Here is a 13,594-nt window from a genome sequence, read left to right on the forward strand (position 1 = left end):
CCATTAATTCCATAGGTGCTTCAGATATATTGAATTGGATATCAGTGGCACCGTCCTAGGCATGTTTACTCAGAAATAAGTTCAGCCATGTTCATTAGGATGAATTCTCTAGCCAGTGTTTAGGATTTCAGCCTAAAGGCTCTTCACTGGCTGTGACCCACTGTATGTGCAGTGTTTGCAAATGACCTAAGCAGCAGCCACGGCAGTGTGCAATTAATATGCTCTTAGATACTAATTGCACTAGCTGCTTATAGTACCTAAGCAGATCAGCAGTTTTCAGTGGCCTCACAGTGGCTGCAACTGGTCAGTCATTTAAATGGACCCTGGTGCTCCAAAAGAAAATTACAGTTGGCTTAGGTAAAGCTATTCATAAATGTTTTAAGTTATTATTCTCTTTCAGTGTAGAAATTCTTTGGGGTGTACAATAAAGAGGCTTGACTTTAGAAAACTGTGGACCAACGTCCTTTTGCTCTTAGCAACTGTAGGTAGTCTACATGCACTGCGGTTTTCAGACAGGGCTCTAAAAACTATGACATGATACAGCACCTAAGAAAGCACAACTGTTATGTAATTATTAGTTCCAAGTCTTTTCCCGAAAGATTCAATAGCTTCCACTGCTAACAGTGAGATACTAATTGCTCATTTCCATGTTTCGACAATCTCCATTTTTAGCTAAATGGGGGGGGGGGTGACTGAGTGAAGCTATAGGTTGTGTTAGCCACATCTGTTATCTTCACAATTATGCAGCCTACACACTAACACTGAAAAAGCAAGTGTATTTTAGATTAATGATTTCCCTTCCCATTTGAGTGCTCTACCCATGATTAAAGCAAATACATTTTTAATGTGTTTATACACCCCCTATGGGGCTTTGAAATTATGCTGGCGAGAAGTAGCGAACTTTTCAATTATGTATTATAGATTAAAAGACATTATTAAAGATGCCAGTAAGAAGGTTGCTTATATACATTACCTTGAACTGTCACCGAAATATTCAACTCCAAATAAGTTTTCAAAGAATCATGAAGCTTAACTTAGCCAAGAAACAATAAACATGTGACAAACTGAGAAGCACTGCCCTGGCCAATGTGTTCCTCCTCAAGCTCCTGAACCAGGCACAGCTCTGCCCTGAACAGCAACCCCACCCCTAGGCTACCTCAACTTCCAGGACTATCTCAACAACCAGTTCTGTGCTAACCAAGAGCTGCTTGTATAAGGCAGCTTCCTTCTGTCCTATGTGAAGTGACCCAGACAAACTCAGCCCTGCCAGCAATTCTGTTCACAGTCATTACAGTTGTTCCTTTCCTCTCAGGCAAGCAGAGTATTCTGAAGAGTTGCATGGGAGGGTGCCAAAAGAAGAGGTTTTTTGGGGGGGAAGAGAAGAATGGTGCAGGGCACTTTGTTCCTCATTTACATATTCTTCCATGTGTTCTGACAAAAGAAGGACGCACAGAGTTTTTATCTTGAAAATATTTTTATTATTATTATTTGATGTCAACACTGCACTCAAGGCTGGTTAATCCCAAAAGGAGATCTAAAGTGCTGCTAACAATGCCCCAATTAACAAAGACAGTTGAGTCAGGGCTATTCGGCAAAGTGTGGATTGCATAGTCTAAATGTGTCAATACAAATTAAACACTGATGAAGACCAACTAGTTCATGTGTCAGTTTTGTAAACCTTGGGAGAGCTTGGAAACAACTAGAAACCCACTGAAGACAGGTAAAGAGCACAACAGGTGGTACATTAACATTTCAGATATCTAGGCTTTAGTTTATGTTAGAGCTACTGTATACCAAGACAAAATTGATATTAAGAAGAAAATACGTATCATGCCACCTAGCTCCTGAAGGGCAACTGTGGGTGTGATATACAGCAGTGCATGAAGTGGGAGAGGAACAAAATGGGATGGCTAAGCCAAAGTGAATTATGTCTGCCTGAAAAGTGGGATGGCATCCTACCCCACTTCAAGCACTTGTAACTAGCATTCATACCGTAAGTGTAGTACTTGTCTGTTCATCTTTAACTGCACACTGCCATTTCATTCATAGTAACTTGTGCACTTGGGTTCAAGGCACAAAGCAACAACTGGATTCAGGAACAATGCAGACTAACATGGCAATTCTATATATGTCTTACTCAGAAGCATATCTCACGAGTTCAATGGGCCTTAATCACTAGTAACTGCAGCTGAAGTAGTCTTATACACCCATGAAGGGGTCATGATAAAAATCCTCAACAAATGCAGCTTTGCCACCATCAAAGAGAAAAGGAACAAGACTTCAGTATTTGCTTCCAGTTCATAAAACATGAAAGATCTAAACAGTCTTGTATTTTGCCAGCATGTTTAAATAATCCAACTGCAGCCATATTGCATACCAAAACTAAAAATTAACTAAGAATAAGAATCTGGCCATATTATACTACAAAATGTGGCCAGCTACGAAAAGGTTACAATTATGATTTCTGTGCAGGATAAACCAAGTAACTAATTCCAGAACATACTGGCTACATTCAAGCAGTATGGCAAACTATGGGATTTTCTTTAAAAAAATGTTTGAACTTGTGTGAAGCTCAGTCATGGTTTGCACTAATTATTGTCTGCCATTACATCTGAATTCACAAACCACTGATAAACCAGTTATGACTGTTGATACATCTCAAAATGCTGCTGCTCTGTGCAGACAGGAAAGAACTTGTGAAATGTACAGATCAAAGACAAAAGATAAGCAGCTCAAAATCACAGTTTATCTGTTGTACATTTGGAAGTGCACACCACCGTGTGGGTTCTTAAATACAGTCAGCACAAACCATAGCCTTTTCTTATGAAAATAAGCAGTGCTAAGCCTCATTCATATGCATCCTCCTTGCATTTGTTCGTGCATTGGGAAAAGATATTAGAAGCTTACACTTCCAAGTTTGTGGGTGGCAAACCATAGCTTTCTGCATTGTCAAAAGTATAGCTCACCACAAGCTAGAAATGGAAGCTTCCCATCTCCTACCTTTGCAGACATAGCAAGGGGAAAGAGAATACTGTTTATTCCCATTTGTTTATCATTTGGCGAATGACTAGAACAACCTTTTGTTAAATCAGGAGGACATTGTTAAGAATTTTCGGTCTCTTGATGGCAAGATCACTACGCAGTATTTCCAATCGGGATTATATTTATCATATGGTTCGGATTCAGGATTTCAATCCAGTAGCCATCAGGATCCTGGATAAAAGCAAGTCCTTTCATTTTACCTACAAAAGAGAAATATAGTTTATAAGCTTTAATAGAAGTCCTCAACAAATTCATGTTTCAAGCCTCTAAAACTAGTTTAGCAAGCAAACAAGTAAACAAACATGAGCCAACTTACAATTTGAGAGCCACTATTTACACCGAAGACTTACCATCGTCTGGTTTTTTGACAAATTTCACTCCCAGCTCCTCAAATCTTTTACAAGCTGCATTTACATCAGGAACAGCAATTCCAATATGACCTGAAAAACAACAAAGTAACCAAAGGCAATGATGTTTTTAATAGAAATGTGAATAAAACCTTCTTTTCTTAACTCAATTGCAAATCAGTTTTTTTGTTACAATGTAGAAAGTGTACTTAATATTACAGAGTTAATTTATACCATAGCATAAATGTATGTTACGGTTCTCTGGGGATGGTATTGCATGCATAATCCGAGCTACATCAGAGTACACAGTGACAATCACTGTGAAGCGCTTGTTGATATCTGACCTCTTACACAGCGGTATGTTGTGTGAAAATATGCTTCCAGACCCAACAACAGGAAAACAGAATGCAGAAGCTAGCCATCCTCAGTTCTTCTTTTAAATGGTTGATAGTTTTTGTGTGGGGGAGAGGATTTCATAGTTTGTTCATCAAACATTTGCTTAAGAGTGATCCCTGCTAAATTAGACCCAATGCCTATCTTGCACAGCATCTGTCTGCCCCCCCCCCCCGTGGCCAATGAGCTGTGAAGCCTATGGGGAATCCCACATCATCACATGCCACATCCTTCTCACACAGTTGGACCACAGCAACAGATATTTAGATGCATGCTGCTGATCCTGGAGGTAGCATATACCCATCAGGACTAGTGGCCTTCCCATCAGTCCCAGTCAGCATGTCCAACAGTGAGGGATGATGAAAGTCATAGTCCCAACAACACCTGGTCACAGGCTCCCCATCCCTTTCTGAAGCCATCTAAGTTGGCTTTATGTCACCTTTCCATTAAAACAGGCTCACCAACTGTGGCTAGCTCTATGATGTGACAGGAATAACACCCATGACAAACCAAACTGGTGGGGCACCGGGGGACAGGGTAAGGGCAACAAGGCACACACAACTGAAAAGCCAACTTTAACTGAAATAAAGCACTATTGTCTGCAGTTTATGAGTCACTGCCATCGGAGTTGGAGCACCTACAGGAAAATGGCACTCTTTTCCTCCCTAGAGGAACACTTACTAAAGAGCTGTGAGTCAGAAAGAGAAAGATGCAGAATAACGTGTACACCAGATCCACACATTTATTCAAGACACACCCTTAACTGCTGTTGCTTCCTCAAGATGTAGAAATTGTTCTCAAGATTTTGTGCCAAATTCTCTGAAGTAATTATGAATCCAGTTATTCTGCCTTTATAAGTTCAATTACCCCAGTTAGCTTTAAGTCTATAAAACCTGGTGAAAACTCTGGAATTGGATTACACCTATGTTCTTGGCATCTACTAGTTAAGATAGGTTTTGTTGAAATTCACGGGAAGAAAAAGAAATGTGAGCATTACCCACATCAGCTTTCTTTACAACAGGGGTGACTTACCACGGCCTGCATCTGCCCCTCCCCCAAGAGGCTTTTTACCCTGAGGCAAATGTTCCCAATTTAAAAAGTGTTTTTTAAAATTACCGACTACTCCCTTAGGTTACCCATTGTAATACTAAAATCTCTTTTTGTGACCTTCAAAGACCCCCCCCCGCCCACTTGTCATTTAAAATTATAATAATAATAATTTATTTAGTTTTGCTTACCATTTTTGCTGGTACCCTATTGTGATTCCAAATTGTTCTGGTGATTTCCAAGATCCCCAACCCCACCCTGCAGAATGTATCCTTTTTAATTGACCATGCCCACTTTTACACTTTGGCCGCAAGAGACTGACCATGGGTCAATGCAGCCCTTGATCCTAAAAAGGCTAACCACCCCTGCTTTACAACATACCGAATCCTCGGGGATCTGAATTGCCATTGTGGTAAGCCTGACTCTCATCATTTTCAGTGCCCCAGTTACTAGAAAAGAAGAAGAGGGATGTGGGGGGTAGGGAGGGAAAGAGAATAAGAACAAAAATAAGAATGCATGGTGATAAACACAGTTATAACAATAGCAAAAGAGAACATTTAACAGTGCTTGTGAGGAGAAGAGACCCAGCCATCAGGGGTATACAACATGAACAGATAAAATGATGAACCTTTCCAAGTTACTAGAAACAATATTAAACAAAATATTAAGTCATGGATTAAGATGATATTAATATAACATTATTCACTTGAAAAAGCCATTTTATTGAAGGAAGTCTTTTCACTTCATTGACAAATATTAGAACCATTTTATATTTGTAATTATGTTTTGCTCAAAGCAAACTAAGGCCAAGAAGATGGAAGACTCAGCATCAAAAACCAGTTGCATCATAGAAATGCTAGAGCAGATGTGGGGGGAAATGAGACAAAAAAAACACTATGAAGTATAATGGAATGGAATTCAGGATAGGTGTGTGAAAAAAACCCATAAGAACCTAGAAGGAATTTGGAGGACAAACAGGATCTTTTTTCATAACTTGAAAAAGAGCTGGCAAATGTTGTAAACTTTTTGTCAGAAACTGGCCTGACAGAAGCAATGTAGCTCAACTGACCATTTTCTTGTGCGGAACCATGTTTTGAGGTTCCCAAAGTTCCCCTGGGAAGAAAGACTGACTGTTTAAACCACTCAGGGAACTGTAGCTCTGTGAGGGGAATAGGTGTCTCCTAATAACTCTCAGCATCCACTACAAACTACAGATTCCAGGCTACTGCTTCAAACGCATAGTGTAGATGGGGGCGATAGTAGTGAAACAGAAAGGACAATCTCAGGCATTGCTCCCACTCTCTAGTGCTGCCCCTTCATTAATCACAAAAAAGCACACCAAATCAAAAAGTCTCAAATGCAATTTCAGAGAGCGACAAACAAGCTTGTCCTAGCACCGAAATAAGGGAAGGCGCAGGCAAAGTTCGGTCTATTATTTAATCAGTGCTCTGCTTCCAGCCATGTACACTGTACTAGACATTTGAGGGGGAGTTTTGTTGTAGTTAAGTGACAAGAATATATTAGGATTTATTCTTAACATCTACTGATGCCTAACATTTTAGTCAAAACATTCTGGATATGCTTTCATTTTCACACTAGCATCATATGGTGACATACTGACAAGCACCAAAATAGATTTTGTTATGATTTGCAACATATGCCAAATATGTGCATTTTATTTCAGTGTTAAGTGACAAGCATATGCTTTGAGAAGCAGAGTTGGTATAATGAACACAACTTCTTTGTTACAGATAGGTAGCCGTGTTGGTCTGCCATAGTCAAAACAAAATAAAAAAAATCCTTCCAGTAGCACCTTAAAGCACCTCCAGTCTATAAGAAAGAGAAGCTGCTGAATTGCAACTTATCACCAAACTTAAAACCATGGAGAGACCTGGTTTGAACAAAGACATTGGATTCTTATCTCATTATACATGACAAAGCCATTTTTCACCTTCTCACCCCTTGCTTTTTCCTGTTAGACCTATTGCAGTCGTTAAGAGTCGTCAACAGGCTCATCACAGCTATCTGCCAATCACCCATTCCCACCACCCTTCTGAGTAATACCCCTCCCCACCTTCTCACTATATAGAAAGGTCTGGTGACTTCTGTTTCAGTGTATCTGAAGAAGTGTGCATGCACACGAAAGCTCATACCTAGAACTAACTTAGTTGGTCTTTAAGGTGCTACTGGAAGGAATTTTTTTATTTTGTTTTGACAACTTCTTTGCTGTCACAAACAATTCTGTACCTCTTGCCACATTTTAAACTTTGCAAACTAAACATTTGCTAGGAGTAATTTTCATTCTGTAGCTGCTACTTCTGCATTTCATGCGTAATCTGGGACAGTCCACTCCAGTTTGAATGTGCAGGAGGGTTTAGGTGAACACCTAAAGCTAGCTGGTGTGTAAGAAAGGCACTCTGCTCACAAGAAAGTCAAACACTGCTTCAACTATATTAATAATCAGCAGAATAATCAAAATACAAGGAAAAAACATGATTTAGAGAACACAGTTTTAACACTCACTGTGTCAGTTCTAATACGCCCTTTCTAGACAGAGTCCACGCAATTCCCTCTTTTTTATCTTTTGGAATATCATTTTTATCTTCGTAAGCCAAGAAGTAGAGAGAGAACTTCATAGCAGGGAAGTCAAACTTGTTGAGTAGGCTAGAAGAGAAACATCTTGAAATTAAATTTATGTGAGAAAAGCAGAGATTACAAAACTTAGAATGTCTTTGGTGAGTGTGTTATCAAGTTCTCATGTTCATGTCAAAAAAGTTATGAACATTTAGAAAATATAAGCCTTGTGGCACCTTAAAGGGTAACAAATTTATGATGATTCAAGCTTTTGCAGACAAGAATCCACTTCAGAGATAGATCAAAAGAAAACTTAGACAATAATCTATTTTTATAGCGCCACAAGGTAATTTGGTGTTTTTACTGCAGAAGACTAACATACTCAATTACTGTAGTCTAGAAAGTCAACATTTGCTGCTGTTCTTCATAGTTATAACAAGACTGCCAGAAATGCAGAACATGATACTCTCAGCACTACCATTTATGGGACAATACAGTACTATGTCCCATATGTATGCCATAGGCAAGAAGACGCAAACAAATAGTTGGGGCTGTTTGCCTTTTAATTTTAAAAAGTGCACAGCGTGTTTTTTCGGCATGCTTACTTGGACAGCAATCCAAACCAACCACCGCTGAGGCTCCATGTCTAGGTGCCTTTTTTTATTCAGAAAGTTTTGTTATTGTTATTGCTATTATTCATTTCATTTCTATATAGTCATACCTCGGGTTACAGCCGCTTCAGGTTGCGTTTTTTCGGGTTACGGACCGCCGAAACCCGGAAGTACCGGAACAGGTTACTTCCGGGTTTCGGCAGTCGTGCATGTGCAGAAACACTAAATTGCGCTTTGCACATGCGCAGAAGTGCCGAATTGCAACCCGTGCATGCACAGACACGGGTTTCGAACGCTGCAGGTTGCGAACGTGCATCCCACACAGATCACGTTCGCAACCCGAGCGTCCACTGTACCATTTTATATTTTAAAGAACAAATCTCAAAGCCGTTTACAACACATTAAAACATCAGAGATACAACCCAGAATAAAACAAATTCAGGCATCAAAGAAAAGATTTCAGATCCTTCTCTAAGTGACATTTTGCTTTCATCAGTTGCCACCTTGGCATCCAGAGATCACCACATGGGCATAATTGGACCCAAACTGTATGCCTGGCTCATGGCTAATTTCCAACACTGATCTAGAGTACAGGGCCTCTCCAACCTCCCATTCCTCCCTCTAGCAGCAAACAGATTTCCATGGTGTGGAGAGAACTCAGAATCACCAGGGCATGTAACTTCTACTCAGGAATGCTGTTTCACAGGCAACATTACCAAGCTCTAATCTCTGACCAGTTTCTACCAGTTGGTGGGGCAGGTAGATGAGCAGTTTGTTCACCATGGTGTGGATCACTTCACAGTTCTAGGAGAGGCAGAACTTTTATGTCCCACTGTTAAGCTCTGTATCACCAAGATGAAATATTTAGAAACATTCTTGTTCAAATTTGTTGCATCTTAAGCCATGCTAAAAGCAGGTCATGCAATTATGTCTCCAATCTCGTATCTTTACAGGACTGGCAGGCTTGCAGTTTAGAACAGACGATTGTGAGACGCTAATGAGAAAAAAAAGAGCCAGCCAAAAAAAATCAGTTGGTACTTACGTCATTCCGAGAACCTTAGTATAAAACTCCAGAGACTTTTTGGGATCTTTTACCCTGAGCATCGTCTGTTGTAGCAGAAAATCCTACAGAAATATATAACTTGTTAAATTGTTGTCAACCATGAACGGCATTCAACACTGGAATGTAGCTTTTACTTGAATGATTTTGTTAATTCGAGCTCCACATACAAAACATACAAAAAGTGTACAGAAACTATACAGTTAATGCCTTCAAGATTATTACAGTTCTGTGAATAGTGCCAGATGAACAAATTATGTAGTTAAAGTGAAAGGCTACAATCCTAAACATACTTATTAAAGAGTAAGCCTCACTGCCTAGAGCAAGACTCATTTGTGAGTGAGTAGACATAAGACTGTTTTGTTACATTGCAAGCAAAACTTGGGGGGGGGGGGGGAGGAGCAGGGCAGTAGAGTCTTTGCCAAATCCCAAACACGGCCACCTTGGCAAGCAAGGGCAGAAAGGGATGGCTTTTCTTACCATTTCACTGCAACAGCTCCAGGCTGGCATTACTGAGAGGCCTGAAGTACTAGGCCTCTCAGAGGATCCACAATGTTTTAAATCCAACGCTGCCAGTGCCCTGTTCCCAAAACACCCTGCTTTGAGGCTCTGCACTTACTACTGCCAGTGGCAAAAACATCACCACTCAGCTGAGATCTTTGTGGAGGTGGCGGAGGAACACAAACATTTGATTTGAACATCAAAGTCTCTATTTTAAACTCTCTCTGAAATAAATTCAGACCATTCAGAAAATAAATTATATAAAGAAATGGGGAAATGGATTTATGAGATTTCAGCAGCATAAATGGCACACCCTTATTTTATCCAATTCTAAGGAGAAACATGTTCACTAATTCAGAACTAACTGAAACTGTTATTAGGAATTACGAGGAAACAAAAGTGTTATGTATAGCCCACATCCAAGAATTGAGTTCGTACACCACTTGGAAGTAGTTAAGAGTTGTGGCAAGAACAGACCTTCGCTCAGACAAACTAAGATGGCGCAGTGATGCAGTGGAAATAACAACATCTGAGAGGAGGAGAAAAAGTGAAAATGTAGACGCATAGATGCCTTTTATGATCGGATTACAGCAGGGAAAATGAAGAAGCAAATGGAATTAACATCTCACACATGAAATTTATTGGATACAAATTCCGCTTGCAGAAATAAAAGTTATTAAATATGTAACTCTGAATGAAAGTCAAGAAACCAGTGGCTGTCAACAAAGGATTAAGACCGGAACTGTTGTTACTGGATTAATTAAGATTATGAAAGCAGAAAGAAATAAGAACTTTGTAACCTGAAACCCAGTACACGGGAAGTCATCTCAAATTGATTAATTTGGTTTTTGAATAATTTTGAGCAAGGTGGTTTGAAGGAAGAGATTGTGATGTCTGGCAAGTGTTACTGTCTTTTCAAAAGGTTTTTAAAGGGTTTCCATAGGGTTAGAGGGCATTTGCAAGCTTTTCCAGTGGTGTTTCAAATATACACAATTTCACTTCCGGCTTCCTGCCGACAGAATAGGGAGCGCGGGTCTGACAGACCCGAGCCCACAGAGGTTAGAGGTGAGTGAGCCATGGCAAGGCGCCTCCAAAGGTGTGCAGAGTGTCAATCAGATTGGATTAAATTAGACTAGATTTGGCGATACAAGAAGGGTTTAAACAGGAGGTCCACCCTTCGATTTCTGGATAAATTACGTTACATGGTGAAAAGCTGCAAGTAAGAGAACTTGTTTTATTAAAAACTTGTGGCCAGTGTCTGTTGATGAGCCACCAAAACCCATTCTTTACTGATTGCCAATATCAGGAGATTTTAAAAGTGGCTACGATGCTGTGTTGAGAGGCAGAAAAGGGAAGGTGGTGCCGGACTCCTGGGAGAGTCAGGGAGCCCTAACACCACTGTCTCAAACCTTTCGTTTATGGTTGTGGAAAGGAAAGTTCTTAACAATTGAACTCTATCATAATTGCATTATTATCACTAATGGATTATAAAATTGGGAATTTAATTTTGTACTGTGTTGAGGAACTCAGCAGAAGAGACTTGGATTAAGATACCGTAGATTCCGGCATATTAGGCGACTGAGCCTATTAGACGACCCCCCCTAATTGGCAGCTGCAATTTGGGGGTTCGTCTTATAAGCCCAGTCGCCTAATACGCTGGGCAGCTCTGTGCTGGGAGAAAGCCGCGCAGCGCGGAGCCCGCTGCCCATTGCTGCTGCTTCCGAAACAGCAGTGGGTGGGCTCTGCTCCGCACCGCCCATATCCGGCGTATAACCCTCTTCTCCGGGGTTAAAAAGTCGTCTTATACGCCGGAATCTATGGTATATGAAGAGCTTTGCTGAGGATTATAAGATTTCCTGTTGGGAAGAATAAAAGAAGGAAGAAGCTTGAAGTTGGCTCAATAAACACAACTGAGACTTTAAGGAGCTTTAAATATGAGTACAGACAGCAAATAGTTAGAGAAATTTGGGTGAAATCACAACTGTGGAGACAGAGAGAAATTTGGAAGGAAGAAGGGCTAAAATGGGGAATTGTCCTAATGGGAAGCCTTTTTCAGAGGAGATATGCCAAAGTAGGAAAAAAAGAATGGATAACAGTCTGGAAAATGGTTTTTATTTCGGGGCCAGCGGTTGTAAATAAATTGGGACAGCAGCAGACATGGATTAAATGCTTGCAAAAAGCAACAGTAAGGATAATTAGAAAGGGAAATAACACGAAAACATAGCTGTGTAATGTATAAAATGGTCTGAATGTTTAAAACATCTGTGATGTACACCACAAGTTTAATTGTTTAGTAGTTGGAAAACTGGGTAAAGGGATCTGGAATGTAAGATGATTTGGTTTATTTAAAGAACCAGAAGAGGGGGTGGAGGGAAGTCTGGGGATTTGGGGTGTGTGTGTAAAAATGTGTTCTTCTTGATTATTTTTTAATGTTAATGAGAAATGTGTGGGGTAATCTGGTATTGATACAATGTGGCATATATTGGATTTTTTTAAATTGAAAATAAATTATACACACACACACTTGCCTTGAAACCTAACCCCTGTGTAAATTGGGAATTGCCTGTATTTTAAACTGGGGTTGCAGATGCAACAGTTCCAGAATGGTTTCTAAAATACATATGACTGTGCAATAACAGTCAAACTCTGTGTCCTAGTCTGACACAGAAACAAATGGGACTGAGCAAAATGCTTTGTTTGGGGTTAAAGTAGAGCAGGCATAGGCAAACTCGGCCCTCCAGATGCTTTGGGACTACAATTCCCATCATCCCTGACTACAGGTCCTGTTAGCTAGGGATCATGGGAGTTGTAGTCCCAAAACATCTGGAGGGCCGAGTCTGCCTATGCCTGAAGTACAGTGTCTTTATTCCAGATTATTTCTATGCATGCAAAAGCATTGCAAGAAATTATATTTTAAAGCCACTAGCAGTACATTTCCAAGCAGGTTCTCTCAACGGTCCTACTGTGTTGAATGGGTTAGGTGTGCACTGGATTGCAGCCCAAGCCAGGCCACAACCTTACACGAGTTATGCCGAAATCCTACACAAACTCAACGAGGCTTATTTCTCAGGAAAGCGTGTGTAGTAGCCCTGCGAACAATGCTTTACTTAGTAGGGCATTTCCAAGTAAATGGAAATGCATAGGCCTGGGCGAACAGCTAAAGCAAGACAAACGTAGGTTAAAGGATCTCGCTATATACTCTCCCAGGAAAGACTACAGCTCCGCACCAAGAACAGATCGCACAGAGACTCTAAACCGCGATAGCCGGCGAGCTCAAGCATGCCGGGAGATATATGATCCTTCGGGTCACTGCGCTAAAGTTCAGCCACGCAAATATTCGGGTGAAAGGCGATCGCTGGCGGGCCCTGCCTCGGCTCTGTATCTCCAAGCCCGAAAAGAGAACCGAGCCCGTCTCTTTTGCACGCCGCTTGCAAAGGGAGAGGGAGAGATCCCCTTGCAAGGAGTTAATGCAACTTCCCAACGCTTTGCAATTCTGCGCCCCCTACAAAAAGCAACCCTCCCTCCATTTTATATATGCACACATTAAAAATCATCTCCTCGCTTTACCTTCGTGCTGGGATGAGGGTCGGAGCAGACACTGAAGGCGGCTTCATCGGTGAGGCCGACGGGCTCCCCTTGCTCGGACATGTTGAGGCTCTGGAGACGAACTGCTTCCCGGAGTGGATCTTAAACCCTACAAGCGTCTAGCTGTCGCGACAGGGAGAACGAGGTTCCCTGAATCTCTGGCCAATAGTGAACAGTCATGCAAATTAGGGCACCTCGCGTCATGCAATCCCTTCCGCCTATAGCAGCGCCGCTTCCCTAGGACGAAATCTCTGTTCCTACAACTCCCAGAATCCCCAGCAAAGCAGGTGATTTTTAATCCCGTCCTTCGCAGATTGCGACACTGTTCCCTTTTCAGGGACGCGGAAGCAGTAAATGTTAATTCAGATCATAAAAAATGGTTAGCTAAAAAATTCCACCCGGACACTGAAAGCACTATAGGCACAATATTTTAC

The 13,594-nt window shown here is 41.0% G+C and overlaps 1 protein-coding gene across 1 annotated transcript; it reads right to left on the bottom strand.

Annotated features, from left to right (window-relative positions):
- Positions 1-1,455: 1,455 nt before the first annotated feature.
- Positions 1,456-13,281, bottom strand: GLO1 (glyoxalase I). The gene is made up of 6 exons (XM_083732842.1): positions 13,143-13,281; positions 9,057-9,139; positions 7,353-7,493; positions 5,211-5,278; positions 3,393-3,482; positions 1,456-3,242 (listed from the first exon to the last, which is right to left on the bottom strand). The coding sequence occupies exons 1-6, from the start codon at positions 13,221-13,223 to the stop codon at positions 3,136-3,138; spliced, it is 570 nt and encodes a 189-aa protein (XP_083588968.1). The 5' UTR covers positions 13,224-13,281; the 3' UTR covers positions 1,456-3,135.
- Positions 13,282-13,594: the final 313 nt, after the last annotated feature.

This window comes from Podarcis gaigeae, assembly GCF_964106915.1.
Source record: "Podarcis gaigeae genome assembly, chromosome: 3".
NCBI classification, from domain to species: domain Eukaryota; kingdom Metazoa; phylum Chordata; class Lepidosauria; order Squamata; family Lacertidae; genus Podarcis; species Podarcis gaigeae.

Excerpts from the sequence above, each read along its gene's own strand:
- GLO1 (XM_083732842.1), bottom strand. The coding sequence starts at position 13,223 with ATGTCCGAGCAAGGGGAGCCCGTCGGCCTCACCGATGAAGCCGCCTTC. Across the intron at positions 7,494-9,056 it reads ACTAAGGTTCTCGGAATGAC|CCTACTCAACAAGTTTGACT; the intron begins GTAAGTACCAAC and ends TTTCTCTTCTAG. Across the intron at positions 5,279-7,352 it reads GGCGTATTAGAACTGACACA|TAACTGGGGCACTGAAAATG; the intron begins GTGAGTGTTAAA and ends CTTCTTTTCTAG.